The 22,959-nt window shown below is 45.9% G+C and overlaps 1 protein-coding gene across 4 annotated transcripts in view; it reads right to left on the minus strand.

The window, feature by feature from the left end:
• Positions 1 to 22,594, minus strand: part of CHD9NB (CHD9 neighbor) — a 77,943-nt gene extending 55,349 nt beyond the window's left edge. Inside the window, exons 1-4 of one of the 4 annotated variants that reach the window (XR_010124463.1) lie at positions 22,428 to 22,594; positions 16,887 to 16,965; positions 13,292 to 13,957; positions 4,864 to 5,638 (exon numbers count right to left, since the gene is read on the minus strand). Coding sequence is in view for 1 of the 4 variants with exons in the window: in XM_054454218.2 (XP_054310193.1) it covers positions 13,694 to 13,852 (159 nt within the window). In the remaining 3 variants the exon portion in view is untranslated. Of the gene's footprint in view, positions 1 to 4,700; positions 5,639 to 12,771; positions 13,958 to 16,886; positions 16,966 to 22,427 lie in introns of those variants that run through there. The other 3 variants (XR_010124461.1, XM_054454218.2, XR_010124462.1) reach the window with 3 other exon arrangements.
• Between the last annotated feature and the right edge of the window lie 365 nt (positions 22,595 to 22,959).

Genomic DNA, 22,959 nt, shown 5'->3' on the forward strand with positions numbered 1-22,959 from the left:
TAATTTCTCCAGGCTGGTAAGTGGTGGAGCTACTGGCCATAAAACTGGCAAATGCTGATAGGGTTCAGGACGCACCACCCCAAAATATGACAGTGGGAGACCAGAATATGCTACCCTAAATACGCTTTCTTGGCATACGGATTATTTTAAGCTGATTATTTTGGGAAACAGAAGACAAAGAAGATGACTGGAAGTTACCCTTTTAGGCCAGGCGCGGTGGCTCATGGCTATAATCCCAGCAATTTAGAAGGCTGAGGCAGGCAGATCATTTGAAGTCAGGAGTTCGAGACCAGCCTGGCCAATATGGCGAAACCCCATCTCTACTAAAAATACAAAAATTACCCCGGCATGGTGGTGCGTGCCTGTAGTCCCAGCTACTTGGGAGGCTGAGGCAGGAGAATCGCTTGAACACAGGAGGTTGGAGTGCCGTGATCCGAGATCATGCCAATGCAATCCAGCCTGGGTGACAGAGCAAGACTCCGTCTCAAAAAAAATGATAACCAAATTATAATTATACTTTTTTTATTTTTTGTTTTTAAGAATAGAGACAGGTTCTCACCATGTTGCCCAGGCTGGTCCCAAAGTCCTCAGCTCAAACAGTCCTCCCACCTCAGCCTCCCAAAGTGCTAGGATTACAGGCACGAGCCACCTCACCTGGCCAATAATTACACTTTTAGAAATAGACTACACTCAGTGTGTAAGCTAGGACTTAAATTAGGTCTTCTAAATATTTTGTGTAATTCACATCATCTTGCAAAATTCCCTAATTTCCATGATGGCAAAAATAATTTGTATTTAGTCACTGGGGGACCAGAGAGAAAGGTAGAGAGAGAAAGAGACTGAGAGAGTATAAATGTGATGTATGTGTTCAGATGTACTTTGGAATAATTGTCAAATGCATTTGATGTTCAGCAACTTTTATTATTTATTTTAATTTTTTGTAGAGTCACGAGTCTCACTGTTTCCCAGGCTGGTCTCAAACTCCTGGCCTCAAGTGATCCTCTCGCCTCAGCCTCCCAAAGTGCTGGGATTAGAGGTGTCAGCTACTGGACTGGCTGATGCTTGGCAATTTTTCAAAAGAAAGAAGGTAATCTTGGAACAAAGAAGAATTATATAATTGTGTAACAGGAACAAGGTCATCAAAGTGTGAGCACTCCCAATCTTCTCCCACTGGAGAGTTCTTTGCCAAACTGGTTTCAGGGATTTGTAATAAAGAATCATAAAAATGATTCTGCAGGAGAGGAGAGAGAAAGGAAGGAACAGAGTCTTACTTGCTTAATTCCTGGGGCTCTTTTTTGTTAGGGAGAATTAGGTAATGAGCCAAGCAGAAAGGAAACTTTCTTTTTAAATGGCAAGGCAAAATTGATCTACATAATAAAGAACAAAAGGGGGATAGGGAGAGGCAAGAAACAGAAAAGCCACAAGGGCTAGAAGTTGAGGATGAGTTTGAGGGGATTTGATAAGCAGCTCAAAGGCAGCTCTGGAGGTGAGAGAATTGGGGAGGAGAAGGAAAGTAATTTTGATACGTTTTGCTGTGGGTTTTGAAATGGATCCTGTTTAATGTTTTTTAAGAGAGGCAGAAATGATTGAAATTCCTTTTTAATTAATTTGGGTTGATAGATTGTGGTTCTAAGCCTGTGGAATTTAGAAGGATTACAGTTGCTTTAGACATTCCTATGTTTTCAAGTCCAGTATCTGCTACAGATGGATACTAGTCCAGGGCATTAACAACAAAAAATTGCATGCTACAATCTGGAGCAATTTTACTAGAACATTTTTCATAAGTATTATTAAATGGTAGGATTTGGGATTATTTTATTTTCTCTTCTTTTGCATATCTATTTGTCTAAATTCTCTATAATAAACATGTATTACTTTTAATGACAAAAAATGTGTTTATGCAATAATGGAGAATCAAAACTGAGTAAACTTGTTTTTCTCTCTTTCTGAATTTTTCTGTAAAGTCTCCCTGTCCCTCCCTACTCCTTCCTCACCCCCCAATGGCACCTGCAGAAAATATGGGAAAACGCTCTCATCATGCTGTCGAAAATGGGGTTTTTTGTTGTTTATTTTCTTTATTTTTATTTTTAGACAGGGTCTTACTCTGCCACTCAGGCTGGAGTGCAGTGACCAGATCACAGCTTACTGCAGCCTTGACCTCCCAAGGCTCAGGCGCTCCCGCTGTCTCAGCCCCCCAACTAGCTGGGACTACAGGTGTGCACCACCATGCCCAGTTAATTTTTGTATTTTTAGTAGAGATGGGGTTTCACCATGTTGTCTAAGCTGGTCTCAAACTCCTGGGCTCAAACGATCCACCCACCTCAGCCTCCCAAAGTGGTGGGATTACAGGTATGAGCCGCCACACCTGGCTGAAAATTTATTATCTTGTGATGCTATATAGGCCAGGCACCGTGGCTCACACTTGTAATCCCAGCACTTTGGGAGGCTGAGGTGGGCAGATCACCTGAGGTCAGGAGTTCAAGACCAGCCTGACCAACATGGTGAAACCCTGTCTCTACTAAAAATACAAAAAAATTAGCCAGGCATGGGGGTGCATGCCTGTAATCCCAGCTACTCGGCTGAGACAGGAGAATCACTTGAACCCAGAAGGCAGAGGTTGCAGTGAGCCAAGCTCTTGCCACTGCACTCCAGCCAAGCTCTTGTCAGCACTCCAGCCTGGGTGACAGAGTGAGACTCTGTCTCAAAAAAAAAAATGCTATATAAATTCAAGTTCTAACCACTCCTTGGAGTTACTCATCACTGAGTACTCCCACGTGTATGAGCAATGTACATATCAATACATTTCTCCTTGCTCTCTCTTGTTAATCTGTCTTTTGTCAGTCTGATAGCAACAGGAGTCAGCCAAATGCCTAGGTAGATGGGGTGGGTACCCAGTGAAACTCCACCTCCAAGCCAAAGACAGCTTAAAGCCTGAAAGCCAAGCTACAAGTTAAATCCTCAGACCAGACTGAGAACCTATCTTCCTGTTCAGCATGCTTTCCACTGATTGGTCCCTACCCTTCACCTATTTTACATACACCTACCTTTTCCTAATTGGTTTTCTACACTGTTGTGCCCACCTTTGAGTGGTGTCTTTGCTTTGAACTTCTTTGCATACTCACAAACCAGTCAGCACGTACTCCCTACTCTGAGTCCATGATAGTCCCAGGCTCAGCCATATTAGGGAACTTTTCCCACCTTCACGTAGGGGAATCATCTCCCTATATCCTCTCTCCACTGAGTACTTTCCTTTTCCTTAGTAAATTGTACTCCAGTCACTTTCCAGTATCCATGCACCTAATTCTTCCTGGATGTGAGACAAGAACTTGGACCTAGCTGAGCTAAAGAGCAAAAAGACCACAACAAATCTAACTTTTAGGGTCACAACTAATGAATCTAAAATAGGTAGAGGGAAAATGACCTTTTTTCCCTTCTCATACACTATCAAAGGGTGCCAGGGAAGAGACGAGACAGGCAACCTCTCTGGGCTGGAAACAATTGGCCATAGGGCCCAGAGATGACCCAGTAGAGTTACCATTTTATGGGAAGAGCCTGCCCTAATTATTCTCTATTCTCCTTCGAGCCCAACCCTTATACACACTTTACCAGGTAAAGTACATCGTGGCCTGTATCTCTTTATCAAGAACAATGTTCTCAAGGTGAGTTGAGTACATGTATGTGACACAGTCTTATCATAATCAGTGGCTCATGAAAGCCATGGTGTGAAGGGAGTGGGGATATGTCTCCTCTAAATCAAGGGATGAGCTTGCCTGCCTTTAAGAAGACTCAAGCATGATTCAGAAACACATGTCAATGGTCAGGCTTTACCATCCCCTAACCCTGAAAATCTATCTGTAATTGTCCAGTGAGTTCTTCTTGCCCTCTTCCCAGAAAAGCCAATGCACTGAGCACAGCAGTTGTTGTAGCAAAGAAAGAAAATAACCACAGGGGCAGCCAAGCAAGAGGACAGGAAATAATTTTCAAATCTGCCTCTCTAAGAATTCAGAGGCTAGGGTTTTTCAAGGATACTTTGCTAGACAGGGGCTAAAGAATGGGGAATCTTGACTGGTTGGGTTGAGAATGAAATCACCAGGGATCAAAGCTGTCTTCTTGCATGGAGTCAGTTCCTGGGAAGGAGTCACAGGACCACTTGAGTCAGTTTCTTGGTATGGGCTACCAGTCTGAGCGGTGCTCAGCTGGTCCATCAGAATGCAAGGTCAGAAAAATATCTCAAACACCAGTCTTCGGTTTTGCAATAATGATGTTATCTATAGGAGCAATTGGGGAGGTTACAAATCTTGTGACCTCTGGCTATATGACTCCCAAACCATAATTCTAATCTTGTGGCCAGTTTGTTCGTTTTACAGAGGCAGTTGTGGTCGCCAAGCAAGGAGGTGGTTAGTTTCAGGGAGGGATTCTTATCATCTTCATTTTAAAGTTAAACTATAAACTAAATTACCCCCATAGTTAATGTAGCCTATGCCTCGGGATAAGCAATGACAGTTAGCTTATGAAGCTAGAAGCAAGATGGAATCAGCTATGTTAGATTTCTCTCACTGCCATAAAGTTTACAAAGGCAGTTTCCCATCTCTCCTGGAATTTGTTGACATCACTCTTCAGATTATTCTCCTCTATCGAAGAGCGATGGCATGGTGACTGTTTTAGGTTCCTAGGGATGATGTAACAAAGTACTACAAACTGGACGACAACAGGAATTTATTCTCTCTCAGCTCTAGAGAGAGTCTGAAATCGAGGTGACAGCAGGGCCATGTTTCCTTTGAAGACTCTAGGAAAAAGTCCTTTCTTGCCTCTTCCAGTTTCTCATGACCTGTGTGTTAAAGAAAGAATTTTCATGACACTTGTTAAAGATGGTAAGGCAGACTTTATTCAGGGGGACTACTACAATGGGATTTGGTTGTAGGGGAGAAAGACTGGACTCAACTCAGAATACAACAAGGAAATGTGGGAATTTACAGCCAAGGAGCAAGTTGGCGATTGGTGAATGGAAAAATCACTGAGAGGAAACATCAGAGATAAAGGGGTATTCTTGCTAGACTGACTCAGCAGATTCTGGCTGAAGGCAGGCCAGAGTAACATATTGAGAGAGATATCAAGAATGGGGGATTTTCACTACACTGATCCAGCTGAACTAGACTACACATGCCAGATGCGGAGACCAAATGTCAGGGCCTTGAGGGCTTAGAGGAGGGCGATCAGAATTAGATCAAAGGAGTGTTTGTTATAGCTGTTCTTTGGCTTGTAGCAGCATAACTCCCATCTCTGCCTCCATCTTCTCATAGTCTTCTTCCTCTATGTCTCTGTGTCCAAATCCTCCCGTTTCTCTCATGAAGACACCAGTCAGCCAGATGTGGTGGCTCACACCCATAATATCAGCATTTCAGGAGGCTGAGGCAGGAGGATTGCTTGACCCCAGGAATTTGAGACCAGCCTGGGCAACATAGTAAGACCCCCATCTCTCCAAAAAATAATTAAAACTTAGCCAGGCATGGTGGCACATGCCTGTAGTCTTAGCTACTTGGAAGGCTGAGGTGGGAGGATAACTTGTGCCTACAAGTTTGGAGCTGCAATGAGCCATGATCACACCACTGCACTCCAGCCTGTGTGACACAGTGAGACCCTGTCAAAAAAAAAAAAAAAAAAAAAAAAGACACCAGTCATTGGATTTAGGGCTCACTGTAATCCAGCATGACCACATATTAACTTGGTTACATCTTCAAACCCTATTTCCAAATTAGGTCACATTCAAAGGTCCCAGGTGGACACAAAGTTTGGGAGGAGACTATTCAATGAGCTGCTGTGGTTAAAACCCTGGTCTTTAGAGCTCAAATTCCTATTCTGCCACTAACCAGCTATGTTAACTTGGGCAATTCATGCAACCTTCATAAATGTGCTGTCTCACCCATAAGGTATGAATTTTACCTTCCTTGTAGAGCTTTTGTGAGGAGCAAATTAGATAACATTTATGAAGCATCTTTGAGCTCAATGCCTGGCACTTGGTGAATGTTCCGTGAGCAGAAGCCATTGGTCACCGTCTCCCATCAATCCAACCCTCAGTCCATCGCTGGCTCCTTTGCAGCTTATCTATTCCAACTGCCCTTTACATGTTGGTTTTTCCAGAGTTTCGTCCTTGATAGATGCTTTTCTGCTCCAAGCAGCACCTCCCCTCAGGGTGTATGTGTGTGGAGAGAGAATGCAGGCACCTTATCTACTGTACCTGAGGAATGCCAGCCCCTCCAAATTATCGGACTCAGAGGGCACTGAAGTGTGGTGGCAGTCACCTCTCACTCCTGCCTTGAATCAAGTAATCACCTCTTGAAACCACTTGCTATGTGGGCTCTAGATTGATGCCAAGCAGCCATAAAATTAACCACACAATGCCGTAGGCTAGACACCAAAACTCATACCCTGTAGTTCAACATTTAAAGCTAATCACTAATCAATGTTATTTCATAAGCCAATGAGAATTCCTGTCAAACAACTTTGTATCCCCCCACCCCTTGTTCCCTTTTGCCTTTCGAATCCTGACTGTAACCTGGGCTGAATGGAACACTGCCCAAGGCAAGTTGAAAGTGTTTCCCAGGCAGCTGTCCTCACGTTGGCTTCATCAAATTTTTTTTTTTTTTTGAGATGGAGTCTTGCTCTGTCACCAGGCTGGAATGCAGTGGCACGATCTCGACTCACTGCAACCTCTGCCTCCTGTGTTCAAGGGATTCTTGTGCTTCAGCCTCCCGAGTAGCTGGGATTACAGGCACGTACCACCACACCTAGATAATTTTTGTATTTTTAATAGAGATGGAGTTTCACCATGTTGGCCAGGATGGTCTTGATCTCCTGACCTCATGATCCACCCGCCTCGGCCTCCCAAAGTGCTGGGATTACAGGCGTGAGCCACTGCGCCTGGCCTCAAATGCTTTAAAATTATATTTTGTGCCTCAGCTTCTTCCCTTACAACAAGGGCTTTAGCTGCCACTGTGTTCTGATGACTCTGTTGGGAGGAAAATTCTTCCTCTTCCAAATTGGGTCCAGCAGTTTGAGGCCCACAAATTTAACTGAGAAAGGCCCGATTAACAAGGATTTTTTTTCCTACTTGCATATGGGAGTTTCCATAATAGAAAACTCATGGAATAGCCCAAAGGAAAAGTTTGTATTATCAACTTAACAAAAGAGAGAGGTTTTTAGGGCTTCAATGAGGGAGCGTGGAAGGTCCTAGTGGGCTTTTTGTTGCTAATAAATGGGCAATCTGTCTTCTTGGCAGCTAAATCTGCAGTAAACTCCCCCAGAGTGGGGTTAATGGAGCTGTAATTTTGGGAGGCTCTGCTTTAGTCAGATAAGGGAAGTTCACATAAGAGTTATTTCTGCACTTTTTGCAGGTGAAATATTTTCACCTTAAAATAACCTTTACAGCAACCCTGGAGGTCCAAAAGGGTTCCCACAATTCCCAAATGAATTCCTCAAGTCTCAGCCTCTAAAGGCAAACTGCCTAGCGCAAGCCCCAGCTGTGTCCTTGAGAGCTGAAAGACCTAGTTAACCCCCTATATTAGTCAGGGTCCTCCAGAGAAACAGAACCAACAGAATATATAGAGATATATAAGGGGAGATTTATTATGGGAATTGGTTCATATTATTATGGAGACCAAGAAGTCCCATGTTATGCCATTGGTATGCTGGAGACCCAGGAAAGCCAGTGGTATAATTCAGTCTGAGGCGGAAGGCATGAGAACCAGAGAGGCCACTGGTCTAAGTCCTGGAGTCTGAAAACCCAAGAACCAGGAGCTCCAATGTCTGAGGACAAGAGAAGATGGATGTCCCAGCTCAAGAAAAGAGAGAGAATTCTCTACCTTGTTGTTCTATTCAGACCTTCAACAGGTTAGATTAATGACAGTGGGTCTTCTTGACACAGTCTACTGATTAAAACGCTAATCTCTTCCAGAAACACGCTCCCAGGCACACCCAGAAATAATGTTTTACCAGATCTGGGCATCCCTTAGCCAAGTTAAAATGACACATAACTTTATTTATCTATTTATTTTTTTTGAGACAGAGCCTCATTCTGTCACCCAGGCTGGAATGCAGTGATATGATCTAGGCTCACTGCAACCTCTGCCTCCCAGTTTCAGGCAATTCTCCTGCCTCAGCCTCCCGAGTAGTCGCTGGAATTACAGGCACATGCCACCACACCTGGACAATTTTTGTATTTTTAGTAGAGACGAGGTTTTGCCATGTTGGCCAGGCTGGTCTCAAACTCCAGACCTCAAGTGATCCTCCCACCTCGGCCTCCCAAAGTGCTGGGATTATAGGTGTGAGCCACTGCGCCCAGCCTTGACACAAAAAATTAACCATCACACCCCCCGCTGCACCCCTTGTACAACAATGGGGTTTTATTGTAGGGGAGAGAGATTGGGCTTAATTCAGAATACAACAAGGAAATGTGGGAATTTACAGCCAAGGAGCAAGTTGGGATCAGTGAATGGATTAAAACTCCCTGTGCTTTAATCTATATAATGAGCACAGTGTGATGGTGAGGATTAAATGGTTCTATATGTATTGCATTTGGAACAATGCTCAGACATGGTAAGAGTGATATAAGTGTTTGCTATCGTTATTTATATTTTGTCCTATGGGCACCTCAAACTCAACACCTCTAAAATTCAACCCCTCATCTTTCCTTTAAACCTGCCCCTCCTTGTACGCTTTTTTTTTCCTAGGTTGCCTTCTAATTGGTATTCATGCTTCTAGCTTTATCCCTCCCAACTCCATCCTCTAAACAGTTACCAGGGTGCTCTACCTAATATACAAATCTAAGTGGATCTGATTTACTCAGATCTCTCTGAAAATGACAGAAACCAAATTCAAACCACTGTAAACAAACAAACAAACAAAAAGAGTGAGTTTATTGGTTCATGTGAATCATCTAGGGGAAGAATTATTCTGGCATGGCTGGATCCAGTTGCCCAAACAAGTTGATCAAGACGATGTCCCTCCTTCTCTCCACTCTGCTCCACTCTGCTCTGTGGCTTCATTCTCAAGCAGTCCCTTCCCAGTGGTTAAGAGTTTCCAGGGCCAAATCCTACGGTTTTATTAATTCTAAAAGAAGGTGAACTTTCCTTTCCTAATTGCTTCAATTAAAAGTTCAAAGAAGGCTGGGCGCAGTGGCTCACGCCTGTAATCCCAGCACTTTGAAAGGCCGAGGTGGCGGATCACCTGAAGTCAGTGGTTCAAGAGCAGCCTGGGCAACAAGGCAAAACCCTGTCTCTACTAAAAATACAAAAATTAGCTGGGCGTGGTGATGGGTGCCTGTAATTCCAGCTACTTGGGGGCTGAGGCAGAAGAATCGCTTGAACCTGGGACGCACGGGTTGCAGTGAGCCAAGATTGTGCTACTAGACTCTAGCCTGGGTGACAGAGATTCCATCTAAAAAAAAAAAAAAAAAGTTCAAAGAAGATTATCAGTGGACTAGTTTGGGTTTCTACACCTGCCCTTGAACCTATCACTTTGACAGGGGCCATGCAGTGCTCAGGCTGAAGTTTAAGAATGGGATCAGCCCCACCCAATCATGTCAACTGAGAGTGAGAAAAGGGTTCCCCGTGATGAAAAAGATAAGATTTGTTACTAAAAAAACAGGATACTAACTAGTCAAAAGCCACTGATGTCCTAGCATCATTTTTCTGCTGAAAGACACCCCACTGCGCCCATCAAGATAAACTCTCAAGCTCTCAGTATAAAATACAAGGCACTTCATGATTTGATCCCTTTTTTTTTGATACGGAGTCTCACTCTGTCGCCAGGCTAGAGTGCATGGTCATGTTACAATCTAGGCTCACTGCAACCTCCGCCTCCCAGATTCAAGCGATTCTCGTGCCTCAGCCTCCCCAGTAGCTGGGATTACAGGCACGCACCACCACACCCAGATAATTTTTTTTTTTTTGTATTTTTAGTAGAGACAGGGTTTCACAATGTTGGCCAGGATGGTCTCCATCTCCTGACCTCGTGATCCACCTGCCGTGGCCTCCCAAAGTGCTGGGATTACAGGTGTGAGCCACTGTGCCCGGCCCCCGATTTGATTTTTTACTTGTCAAGGTTTACCTCCCTGTCCCTGTGCCGTGGGCACCTTAGGCTCCTATTACACTGTACATTGTGCCCCATGCAGTTCTTGTATCTAACTCCAGGTCATACATTCCCTTCCGAAATACCCATCCTCTTTGTCTAATTCCAACTTACTCTTGAAAGCTCTTGGGTCTCATCTAGACTGGAAAGATCTCCCTGGACCACCCTGTTCCAGGCGGTACTCCCACAAAGATGGCACTTTATGAACATTTTATGAACACTAAGGAGTTTGGCATAGAGTAGTTGCCCAGTAAACACTGAATTAATAAATGAATACAGGAATGAAGGAATGATGAGTGATAGAGTAGAAACTCAACAAATATTTGTTGAATGAATCAATTGGTTAAAAGGAAAAAATGTATTGCCTCATGTAACTAAAAAATCCAGGGTAAGAGCTGAATGTATGAATAAATGGATAGATGAATGGATGGAAAGACGGATGGATGGATGGATGGATGGAAAGATGGAAGAACTGATGAACAGATGGATGGATGGATAATGGATGAAAGGATGGATGGACAGATGGAAAGAAAGATGGAAGGGCTGATGAACAGATGGGTGGATGGATGGATGGATAATGGATGAAAGGATGGATGGACAGATGGAAAGAAAGATGGAAGGACTGAAGAACAGATGGGTGGATGGATGGATGCATGAATGATGGATAATGGATGGAAAGATGAATGGATAGATGGCTGGATGAAAGGAAGGAAGGAGGCACGGATGGATGATGGATGGATAGATACGTTAACTAATAAACCCCTCCTCTTCCAGCAATTTGGGAAGTGGGCCTTTGCAGGCCCGTTTTTCCAGAGGTTAAAGTTATATTTCAGTAGACATAATCCTGACCACTTTTACCAGGCACTTTAGAAATTCTCGAACCTCAAAGGGAGACAGACGAGTGATGCTAGGCTCCAGTGGATAACTGGAATGTCCTTAAAAGGAAACTGAGTACTTTTTTCTGTTAGAGATTAACTTCCTAGTAAATTGCAGCATGCCTGCCACAGCTGGAGGTAGATGAAGAATTCTGTTTTTAAAAGCCCTCAGATAACTTGAATTTAATTAAATGAGCATTTTACTCCATTCCAAAAGGAAGCAAAACAAACCACCCTGTTTCTGAACTTTGAAAGACCTAAAGCTTCCTTCCTTTGATTTAGTAAAAAGCTGAGTGAGCTCTGCCCCTCAGGAGCTAGTGAAATAAGGGCAGCCCCACCTCAAAGCCTCACCACCAGCTGCGAACTCTTTCCACAGTCCTGAGTGTGGACATTGCAAGCAGCTCTCACCATGCACGGTCCTGTTTTGCAAGGTAAATTTCCACTAGGAGGGAGGAGGGAGAAAAACAGAGTTGTCTTAAAAAAAAAAAAAAAAATTGAAAGGAGTTCCCAGAGCTTGGCCTATCCCCAGTAAGGTGTGCAAAGAGGCCCCAAACTTCCTGATCCCCAGCTGCAAGCCCAGGCCTGTTTCCTGGTCTGCAGCAAGCTTAGCACCCCTGGGACAGGGCAGGCCTTTGGGCCAGCTGACAGGGCCCCCATCCCTCCTGCTCCTCCAGGCTCTGCTGAAGCAAAGGGAAGCTCTGTAGTCAATTTCAGGCTGAACTGCTTTGCTTTTTCTGCCTCATTCCTTATTTCTTCCTCACCGTAGTTGCCTTATTGCTCAAAAGAATCTCATTCAGTTTCTCAGGTTTTTATGGCCAAAAAGAAGGGTCCTTTGCAGTACCTTACTGCTTCTCCTTCCCTGCCTCATCCCTCATTCCTCCAACTCCCTGGATTTCTTCCTCTCCTTCTCGCCCACCTCTCCCCTTTTTTCTCTTCCTCCCTCCTCCCTACCCCTTTTCCCTCACCGCTTTCCTTTCTCTCCCTTCCTCCCTCCATCTCCCCTCTCCTCTCCTCTCCGTCTCCCTTTCTGCCTCTCCCCGCTCTTTCATCTCCCTACCTCTTCCCTCTCTTTCTCTCCCTCTCCTTCTTTCCCTCCTCCCTCTCTTCCTGTTTCCCCTCCTCCTTCTTCTTCTTGCCCTCTCTCCTCCCTCCTCTTCTCCCTCTCCCTACCTCTTTCCTCATTCTCACCCTTTCCCCCTCCTCTCCCTCCTCCCTTTCTTCATCTTTCCTCCCTTCTCTCCCTCCCTTCTCCCACTTCCCTCTCCGTCTCTTCCTCCCTCCCCGTCCCCCACCACCAGAGTAAAAATAAAAAGTCCCTCAATGCATCACCCAACCTGCAGTGGGGCAACTCCAAGCTGACCAGTTATGTATTTCTCAATAGGCAGGTAGGTCCCAGTGAATAAAGAAAAATGGTCCTCACTATGCACAGGCTATAAAGGGACTCGTATTTCAATTTAGTCATGAGAAAGGCTCTCTGCTTTAAGAAGCACTCTACATGCATTTCCCAAGCCAAACTGCTGGGGCTCAACTGTGGGTTCTGCTCTTTCCTGGCTGCCCATACTCAGGCAAGTGACTTTATTTCCTCCATTTCCTCATCTATAAAATGGGGGTGGTTGGGTGGCATTAAACCGTCTATGGAAAGTCCTCAGCATGGCGCCTGGCACAAAGCAACGGCTCCCTCGCCTCTGTTCTCACTCCTGTTCCACAGAATTACACCCACTCTTCTCTGCTGATCCTCTAATCTCAGATCCCCAATTCTGTCTTTCAAATGTGTTGTGTCATCATTTATTTGCAAACATGTCTATTTGATTTCAAATGAAAACACTTTTGAGTGGAATTAAAAACAAAACACATGCGGGGGAGAAAAGAAAGGCTGACAGACATGTTAGTAAACAGCGAAATATTTTTGAAAGCTGGATGCAGATAGCTCAGATGCTAGAGGGTTGAAATGGACAGACTTTGGCTAGGAAGAGATATGTGAATGTTAGCAGAGGGACCTTTTTTGGGGATTAAGGAATCAGGAACACAAATCTCTCTTCTTTCCTTCCCACCAGGGCTCCATGCCCCCCTTACTGGAGGACCAAGACCTTGTTGCCTTCAATTTACGGGATCCCAGTGGGATCTTGATATTTTCCATAGTTTCTTAACAACATTTCAAGTTAAATATTAAAATTATTCATAGACAGGGTGTGGAGTGAGCCAAGTGCAACACATTGCTGTCAGGGGTGTTGGCTACTCTGCCAGCTGTTGAAAAAAGGAGAAAGACAGAGAGCAAACTGAGATCCACACACCCCACACATTACGACCAAGGCGTCTTCTGACTTTAGGAAAGCCAGGCAGACGGGGATCCCTGGATGCTCACAGCTTGGCAGCAGATATTCACTGGAGCCAGAACAGTCTGCTCTGAGGCTTGTCTGCATCCAAAAGTTGCAGGAAAGTTCCACAACGTGTGAAGACTTCTTTTGTCCTCTTTGTGGGAGAGCTGGGGAAATAGGATTCCTTATAGACTTATCCTCCCCACCCCTCCAATGAGCAAAGGCTGCTAAAAACTTCTGAAGCCTGAATCCCAAAGCTAGAGGCTTTCTCTCTCCTCCCAGTGATTGGAGCTTCTCAGGGTGGGGATTGTCTCATGGTTCTTGGGCCAAAGGCAGTTCCAGGAAGGAGATGAGGGTCCAACTCTGGAGAGAGGCATCTCAGCTCTTTGGCTCAGGGGTTGCATCCTTCAGCGGGGCATCCTTGCAGTCTGCTGCTTGGGTGCTGGTCTCCAGACCTGGCTCTCCTCTCTCGCGCTCTTCTTCAGGCTTCTGGGACTCAGCTGCCACCGTGGTGCTCTTGCTGGAGTGGCACCCCATCTCAGAGGGACACAGAGGATCCAGTGCCCTTGGACGTTCCGGGAGGAGGAAGGTCTGTGCCTTCCTCCTTGGGGGCCAGCGTTAAATAACCGTCCTCGTGGAGCACTGTTGAAAAGAGCCAGTTCCGTTTCTATGGCCACAAGGAGACGCCCCCCCTGTGCATAAGGAGCCCCCTGTGGGGTGGGCAGGGCCTGGAGAGCTGCCCTTCTGGCTAACCTGGCCAATTCCAGGCACTGTGCCCCATTCATTCCACCAGAAGAATTCCCTTTTGTTTAATCTATAACTTACAAATCATCCCACCACCACCTCCTAGTTACCTGTAAACACCAGCCCCTATCTTCACATGCAAAACAAGCCCTGTCACTATGCAACGGGCTGTGGCCTACCTCGTATCTCAGGGCCACGTTAAGTTCCTGGGACTCACCCCCCACTTGGAGACCACCCTTTAACCTAGAATGCCAACTCCACCCACTGTTGAGGAATAGGGAGTCTTAGGACCATGGACTCCCGGGGTTACCCAAACAGGTAAGTCATTAAAATAACTAGCTAGTAGATGCTGGGTACTACTCTGTGCCAAGGACAGTTCACATCCATTATTTGTTTACAACCCTAAGAAGTAGGTGTGTTATTTAATCTTCATTTAACACATGGAGACACTGAGGCACAGTGAGGTTCAGTAATGTGTCTGAGGTAGTTTCTAACAGCCAGCAAATAGGAGAGCTGGGATTTGAACCCAAGTCATCTGCCTTCCAACCTCTTATATTTTACTTTCTTGTTTTTTTTACTTGTTTTTGAGACAAGGTGTTGCCCAGGCTGGAGTGCAGTGGTGCAATTATGGCTCACTGCAGCCTCAACCTAGGCTCAAGTGATCCTCTCAGCTCAGCCTCCCAAGTAGCAGGGACTATAGGTGCGTGCCACCATGCCCACCTAAGTTTTGTTTGTTTTGTTTTTTTGTAGAGGTGCTGGGAGTTGGAGGGTGGTGGGGTTCTCACTTTGTTGCCCAGGCTGATCTCGAACTCCTGGGTTCAAGCGACCTGCCTGTTCAGGCCCCCAAAGTGTTGAGATTACAGGTGTAAGCCATCCTGTCTCTTTATCACTATGCTAATCATATCTATTTTGAATACCCCATCAGGCTATCTTCACACACCATGACACATGTTATCCACTTTGTAGGCTGTTATTGTGCTTTTAATCTGGGACACATGGGTAAAGGTTTTCGCAGCTGTGAGCAATCTCTGATGTGAATACTTCCTTAGTGAAGCCTCGTGTTCTACGGAACTGGAGTTCAGAACTCCTGTGCTCTATAGTTGACCCTATATTATTTTCTGATCACCTAGCATTCCTTTTCCTAACTCTAGTAGGGGACTGATAATCCTGACCCAGCTCCTAGGAAGCTAGATGGAGGGTCACGCAGGACTGTGAAGTGGCTTTTCAGAGAAGTACATTTACAATGATTCTTTGTGTATGCACACAGCAGTCAAAGGTGACATTGACTCGGATTCACTTGTGGAGGGCAGGTGCATACCGGCCTCAGGCACTTTACACAGACCTTCTTGGTTACTCCTCCCAATCACACAGTCCTACAAGGAAGTATTATTAATCCCACTTTAGAGTTCAAATCACTGAGTCCAGAGTGGTTAGGTCGGTTACCCGGGGTCACAAACCTGGTAAGCAGCCAGCTCAGAATGCAAGCACAGGTCCCACTGTCTCCAGAGCCTGTGATCTTCCCACTCCAACACCCTTTCTGCCCCTGCCTCTGGTTAGTGCCATTCCTCCTCCCTGGGTGTGGGAATTCAGTGATCTGCAAGAATGCCGCAAAACTCCCCTATAAATCAGCTTTCTTTGAACAAGCTTCTTGCCAACAGGGCCTGGCAGAGTGACAATTCAGAATACATTATGATGCTATTTACCTCTCCCACATAAATGCCAAAGTACACTTTGGGGCTGTCAGGGTGGAAGAGGGAGGTTTCATTTACCTTCCAATTAAGATGCCCTGTTTGAGGCAAATCCTCATTTGGATATTGGGATCCAGGGCCAACAATCCTCTCTTGAAGCCTCCAAATTAATCATGCTTAACTCAAGTCAGCCCAAGAGACAGGCAGCAGGAGCACCCAGGGGCAAGGTGAGAAATCCTAGGATTGTGCATGGACCAGTTTAGAGGCAAGGTCCATGGGATTAGATGAGGGAGTCTTTACAAAATGAATGTGGTAAGAAACTTTGACTTGCAGCTGGGCGTGGTGGCTTATGCCTGTAACCTAGCACTTTAGGAGGCCGAGGTGGGTGGATCACTTGAACCCAGGAGCTCAAGACTGGCCTGGCAACATGGTAAAACTCCATCTCTACCAAAAAAAAAAAAAATACAAAAATTAGATGAGCATGGTGGGGCATGCCTCTAGTCCCAGCTACTTGGGAGGCTGAGGAGGGAGGATGGCTTGGGCCCAGGAGATGTAGGTTGCCGCGAGCCAAGATTGTGCCAATGCCCTCCAGCCTAGTAAACAGAGCTAGACCCTGCCTTAATTTAAAAATCTTCTTTAAAAAGAAGCCTTGTCTTGCCTGTGACCACCTCTCCCCAACACATCCTGGATGAGTTGTATAATGTGTGGGACCAAGTGCAAAATAAAACTGTGGACTCCTTGTTCGAAATGATTGAGAATTTCAAGACAGTTAACAGCAGAACTTTAAATGAAGCACAAGGCCCACGAATCCAGCCCTGTCCACACCCAACCTCTTCCTCAACTCCCAGAAATGGATTCACCTCGGATGAGGACTGTGATTTGCCAGATCTGCTAGCTGGCTCAGCTCAGGGTACACAGCCCTAGGAATAGAATATGACCAGAAGAAAGGCAAGAACAGAGAAATGAGGTATGGGCATCCCAAAGATGGGTGGGACCTCAGTAGATCACATTTTAAATATTTTCAGCTTTAAACTGCTTCCTTAGACATTACTACCTACAAAACATAGCAAACATGCACACACATACACACACACAAATCCACATTAAAAACACAAAAACTTCTTGGAAAACATACTGACCATGTCATATGTTGGCAAGGTTGTGGAGCAACTGGAACTCTCATATATTGCTAGTGGGAACCATGATATGGTGCAGCCCCTAGAGAAAACAGTTTGGCAGTTTCTTAAGAATTATACATTTACCATAGGGCATTTACCTGTATTAGTGAGCCCTGGATGCCATAAGAAAATACCACAGACTGGGTGGCTTACACAACACATCTATTTCCTCACAGCTCTGGAGGCTAGAAGTTCATGAGCAAGGTGCCTGCAAAGTTCAGGTTCTGGTGTCGGCTCCCTTCTCACTGTGTCCTCACATGGCCTTTTCTCAGTGCTCTTGGAAAGAGAAAGCTCTGATATCCCTTCCTCCTCTTATAAGGATACATGTTCTATCAGATTTTGGCCCCATCCTTACAACGTCATTTAACCTTAATTGCCTCCATAAAGTCCCTATCTCCAAATACAGTCACATTGGAGTTCAGGGTTTCAACATATAAATTTGGAGGTAGCGCCGGGTGTGGTGGCTCACACTTCTAATCTCAGCAGTTTGGGAAGCTGAGGTGGGTGGATCACTTGAGGTCAGGAGCTCAAGACCAGTCTGGTCAACAGGGTGAAACCCCATCTCTACTAAAAATACACAAATTAGCCAGGTGTGGTGGTGTGCACCTGTAGTCCTGCCTACTCAGGAGGCAGAAGTGGGAGGATCACTTGAGCCTAGGGGAGTCCAGGCTGTAGTGAGCTATGATTGTGCCATGGCACTCCAGCCTTGGTGACAGAGACACTGTCAAAAAAAAAAAAGATAAGGAAGGGAGGGAGGGAGGGAAGAGAAGGGAAGGGAGGGAGGGAGGGAGGGAGGGAGGAAAGGAAGGAAGGAAAGAAGGAAAGAAAAAAAATCAAATTTACTGTTTATTAAGAAAATTTGGGCTGGGTGCAGTGGCTCATGCCTGTAATCCCAGCACTATGGGAGGCTGAGGCAGGCAAGTCACTTGAACCCAGGGGTTCGAGACCCGCCTGGTCAAAATGGTGAAACCCCATCTCTACAAAAAACAGACAAAAATTAGCTGGGTGTGGTGGCATGTGCCTGCAGTCCCAGCTACTCCAGTGGCTGCAGTGGGAGGTCACTGGAATCTGGGAGGTAGAAGAGGTAGAGATTGCAGTGTGCCAAGATTGTGCCACTGCACTCCAGCCTGGGCTACAGAGTGAGACCCTGTCTCCAAAACAAAAAAGGAAAGAAAAGAAAAGAAAAATTTTTAAAGATCAAACAACAAAAATAAATAAAAACCATTTGCCAGGACCCTAGGTGGCTTATTTGCCATCTAGTCCTAGTACTCGAGATCATTTAAAATTCTCTCTCTCCTGCTTCTCACTCACTTACTCATTCAAACAAACAAACAAAAAACACTTGCCACTCATTTAGTTCAACAGCTCTTTATTGAACCACAAGGTACAAAGTTCCATTTTGGGTGCTATGCAGTTTACAGAACCTTAATCGCAATTAAGGAGGCCTGAGCCTAGAGGCCAAGAGGGCTTGTGTGCACAGGGTCACCTAACAGCTATGACTGTAGGTCAGGAGAGTGGCCAACCCAAGGCACCCTGCAGAAGGGAAGCTGGGGACATAAGCACCCAACCTCACTCTCCTCCCTGCCTCTGGTCTCTCCCAGGTATACAATTGGCCAAACCCAGCTTGAAACTAGTAGGTATATAAGCCTTTGGTGTTGCCCATTTAAGTCAGGCTCCAAACACACAGAGCAGGATGGAGAGTGGATACAGAAGACATGTAGCACCACCCACATGGATCGGACTCTTGGTTTTTTATTTATTTATTTATATTATTTTTTAATAGAGATGAGGTCGCACTACATTACCCAGGCTGCTCTCGAACTCCTGGGCTCAAGAGATCTTCCTGCCTCAGCCTCCCAAAGTGCTGGGATTACAGGCATGAGCCACTGGGCCCGGCCAGTTTGTTTTTTGAAATCAGGTCTCACTCTGTTGCCAGGATGGAGTGCAGTGGAGCGATCATGCATGGCTCACTGCAGCCTCGACCTTCTGGGCTCAAGCCATCCTCCTGCCTCAGCCTCCTCAGTGGCTAGAACTATAGGTGTGTATCACCACACCCAGCTATTGTGTGTGTGTGTGTGTGTGTGTGTGTGTGTGTGTAGACAGGGGTCTCACTATGTTGCCTAGGCTGGTCTCGAACTCCTAGCATCAGGTGATCCTCCTGCCTCGGCCTCCCAAAGTGTTGGGATTACAGACATGAGCCACCACACCTGGAGGATCTTACTCCTGATTAAGGGGCATATAATCTGCTGGAGGAGGCCACATTCTTGTAGCAAATTACACTATTTAGCAGCATCAATAAGTCCTTTAATATGGAGGATGTCACACTGGAAATAGGGGACAGGGGAGGGCTTCCTAGAGCAGGCCACATTTGAGCTGGACCTAGAAGGATGCGCAGAATATCAGCTAGTAAAAGAGGGAAGGACACAGTGGCCAAAATGAGCAAATATAAAATCCCTTCCTAAGAGTACAGTTTAATTCACCAGTCATTGATGGGAAGGCAGGTAGTGGTCATGGTTAAAAGCAGTTTCAGCATGAGAGGAGCCTGGGTTTGAATACCACCTCTACAGTGTACATGCTGTATGCCCTTCAGCAAGTTGCTTAACATTTGTGACTCAGTTTCCTAATCTGTAAGATGTAATTAATAATAACTTCTTCCTGGGGCCAGGCACGGTGGCTCATGTCTGTAATCCCAGCACTTTCGGAGGCCGAGGTGGGCGGATCGCTTGACGTCAGGAGTTCGAGACCAGCCTGACCAACATGGTGAAACCCTGTCTCTACTAAAAATACAAAAATTAGCCAGTCGTGGTGGTAGGTGCCTGTAGTCCCAGCTACTCGGTAGGCTGAAGCAGGAGAATCGCTTGAACTGGGAGGCGGAGTTTGCGGTGAGCTGAGATTGCTCCACCCTACTCCAGCCTGGGCGACAGAGTGAGACTCTGTCTCAAAATAATAATAATAACTACTTTCTGGGCTGTGCATGGTGGCTCACACCTGGAATCCCAGCACTTTGGGAGGCCAAGGTAGGTGGATGGCTTGAGCTCAGGAGTGTGAGACTAGCCTGAGCAACATGGTGAGATTCTGTCTCTACCAAAAATATAAAAAATTAGCCAGACGTGATGGCACACACCTGTGGTCCCAGCTACTTGGGAGGCTGAGGTGGCAGAATCACTTCAGCCTGGGAGGTGGAGGTTGCAGTGAGCCGAGATCACACCACTGCACTCCAACCTGAGTGAGAGAATGAGACCCCATCTCAAAAAAATAAAATAAAATAAAATAATTGCTTCCTGGGATTTTTGGAAAGAGTCAATGAGACAGAATCAGTTCATCTGCTATTACACTTCATAACACCTGAGAGGGTTTGCAGGCAATCCAGGACCAGAATGTGACCAGTCTTATTCCTACCAATCATAGGCACGCTGTGACCTCAAGAGTTAAGTTGCCAGTCAGTCCACAAGCCAGCCTCACAAGACCAAGTGTCCTTCTGGGATGGGTACCCAGGCCCTTTCCCTTTGGTCTCTTTGGCATTTCTGCCTCTTTCCTTCTCTATGCCTTCTGCTGGGGGCCCGACACCATCTTGCCCATGACTCCAGTGCCAACATTTCTAGCTCCATCCACTTTAGACCACAGAGGATCCTCACCCTCTTTTTTTTTTTTTTTGAGACGGAGTCTTGCTCTGTCGCCCAGGCTGGAGTGCAGTGGCGCGACCTTGGCTTACTGCAAGCTCCGCCTCTCGGGTTCACGCCATTCTCCTGCCTCAGCCTCCTGAGTAGCTGGGACTACAGGCACCGCCACCATGCCTGGCTAATTTTTTGTATTTTTAGTAGAGATGGGGGTTTCACCGTGTTAGCCAGGATGGTCTCGATCTCCTGACCTCGTGATCCGCCTGCCTCAGCCTCCCAAAGTGCTGGGATTATAGGTGTGAGCCACTGCACCCGGCCTGATCCTCACCCTCTTTAATGGAGACTCACTCAAGAAGATAAATATTCCCTTTCTTACTAAAAAATAGGTCACATCTCATAACATACTTTTATGAATTTATTTTAAAAAACAAAAGTAAACAAAATTCTCCCTTTGAAGAAAAGGGTGAACAGAACAAGAAAGCAAAAGGGATAAAAATGAGTAAATGTCCAACAATGATAGTCTGGATTAAGAAAATGTGGCACATACACAGCATGGAATACTATGCAGCCATAAAAAATGATGAGTTCATGTCCTTTGTAGGGACATGGATGAAGCTGGAAACCATCATTTTCAGCAAACTATCGCAAGGACAAAAAACCAAACACCTCATGTTCTCACTCATAGGTGGGAATTGAACAATGAGAACACTTGGACACAGGAAGGGGAACATCGCACACCAGGGCCTGTTGTGAGGTAGGGGGAGGGGGAAGGGATAGCATTAGGTGATATACCTAATGTAAATGATGAGTTAATGGGTGCAGCACACCAACATGGCACATGTATACATATGTAACAAAACTGCACGTTGTGCACATGTACCCTAGAACGTAAAGTATAATAAAAAAATATATATATATAAAATGAGTACCTTGCCTATCCTGTTCCATATATAAAGTACAGCATCCAGCACATAGTAGGTGCTTAGTAAACAGTAGTGAGGTGTTTAGGGCACGCGCTTTGGAATAAGATAATCCAGATTCACGTTCTGGGTACATTACTTGCTAACTCCTCTACCTAGGGCAAGTTACTTAAACATTGCAAGTCTCAGTTTCTTCGCTGAGAAAGTGGGGAGAGTAACAGTGCCTACTTTGTAGGATTACTGTGAGGATTAAACTAAACTGTCAATCTAAAATCCTTGGTGCATGAGCCAGGTATGGCAGCTTGTGTCTATAGTCCCAGCTACTTAGGAGGTTGGGGTGGGAGAAATGCTTGATGCCAGGAGTTCTAGACCAGCCTGAGCAACATAAAAACAAACAAACAAACAAAAATAAATCCCATCTCTTAAAAAAAAAAAAGACATAAAAATTTAAAAATTAGCCAGGCATGGTGGCACATACATGCCTGTAGTCCCAGCTACTTGGGAGTCTGAGGTGGGAGGATCCCTTGAGCTCGAGTTTGTGGCTGCAGTGAACAATGATCACCTGGATGACAGAACAAGACCCCATCTCTTAAAGAAAAGAAAACTCTTAGTGTCTAACACGTTATAAATATTTTATTATTATTATTTACATACTTCAGCCTACCAAAACTCCTGTTTTCCATGGAGAAAACAGAGCTGTTGATAACTCTGCAGTTTCCAAAAACACTGTGATGAGCAGAATGAGAAAAATGCCAGGAGAACTCAGAAGAGAAAGTCACTAGGAAGACTTAATCCATCAGGTGATGCCAGAATCCAGAGGTTGTAATCTAGGACTTTGCCCAGGCATGCTTTGGGGCACAGTGGTGGGGAGGGAGCTGTTGCAAAGATGGGGCAAGATTGGTCTGGACATGACTCAGACACTTTAAAGTGAAAGAATGGGAAATTGTCTGCCAGCTGGTACTTACCGTGGGCGGTCGGCACTCCTCTGACTGATTCACCTTCACCAGGGCACCAGCCTGCAGTGAAGTAGCTGGGGCTGGTTTCTATTAGTGACACCCACCACCCCTTGCCCTTCCAGGTATTGTCCACAGATGACACCTCCTCCTCCTCCTCCTCCTGCTCCTCCTCCTCCTCCTCCTGCTCCTCCTCCTGCTCTGCTTCCTCCTCCTCCCCCTGCTCTGCCTCCTCCTCCTCCCCCTGCTCCTGCTCCTCCTCCTCATGCTCCTTCTCCTCCTCTTCCTGCTCCGCCTCCTCCTTCTGCTCCTCCTGCTTCTCCTCCTCCTGCTCCTCCTCCTCCTGCTCCTCCTCCTCCACCTGCTCCTCCTCCTCCTGCTCCTCCTGCTTCTCTTCCTCCTCCTCCTTCTCCTGCTCCTCCTCCTTCTCCTGCTCCTCTTCCTCCTGCTCCTGCTTCTCCTCCTTTATCCTGCTCCTCCTCCTCCTGCTCCTCCTCCTCCTTCTGCTCCTCATCCTCCTCCTCCTCCTGCTCCTCCTCATTCT

Source organism: Pongo pygmaeus, chromosome 18, assembly GCF_028885625.2.
Source record: "Pongo pygmaeus isolate AG05252 chromosome 18, NHGRI_mPonPyg2-v2.0_pri, whole genome shotgun sequence".
In the NCBI taxonomy this organism is placed as follows: domain Eukaryota; kingdom Metazoa; phylum Chordata; class Mammalia; order Primates; family Hominidae; genus Pongo; species Pongo pygmaeus.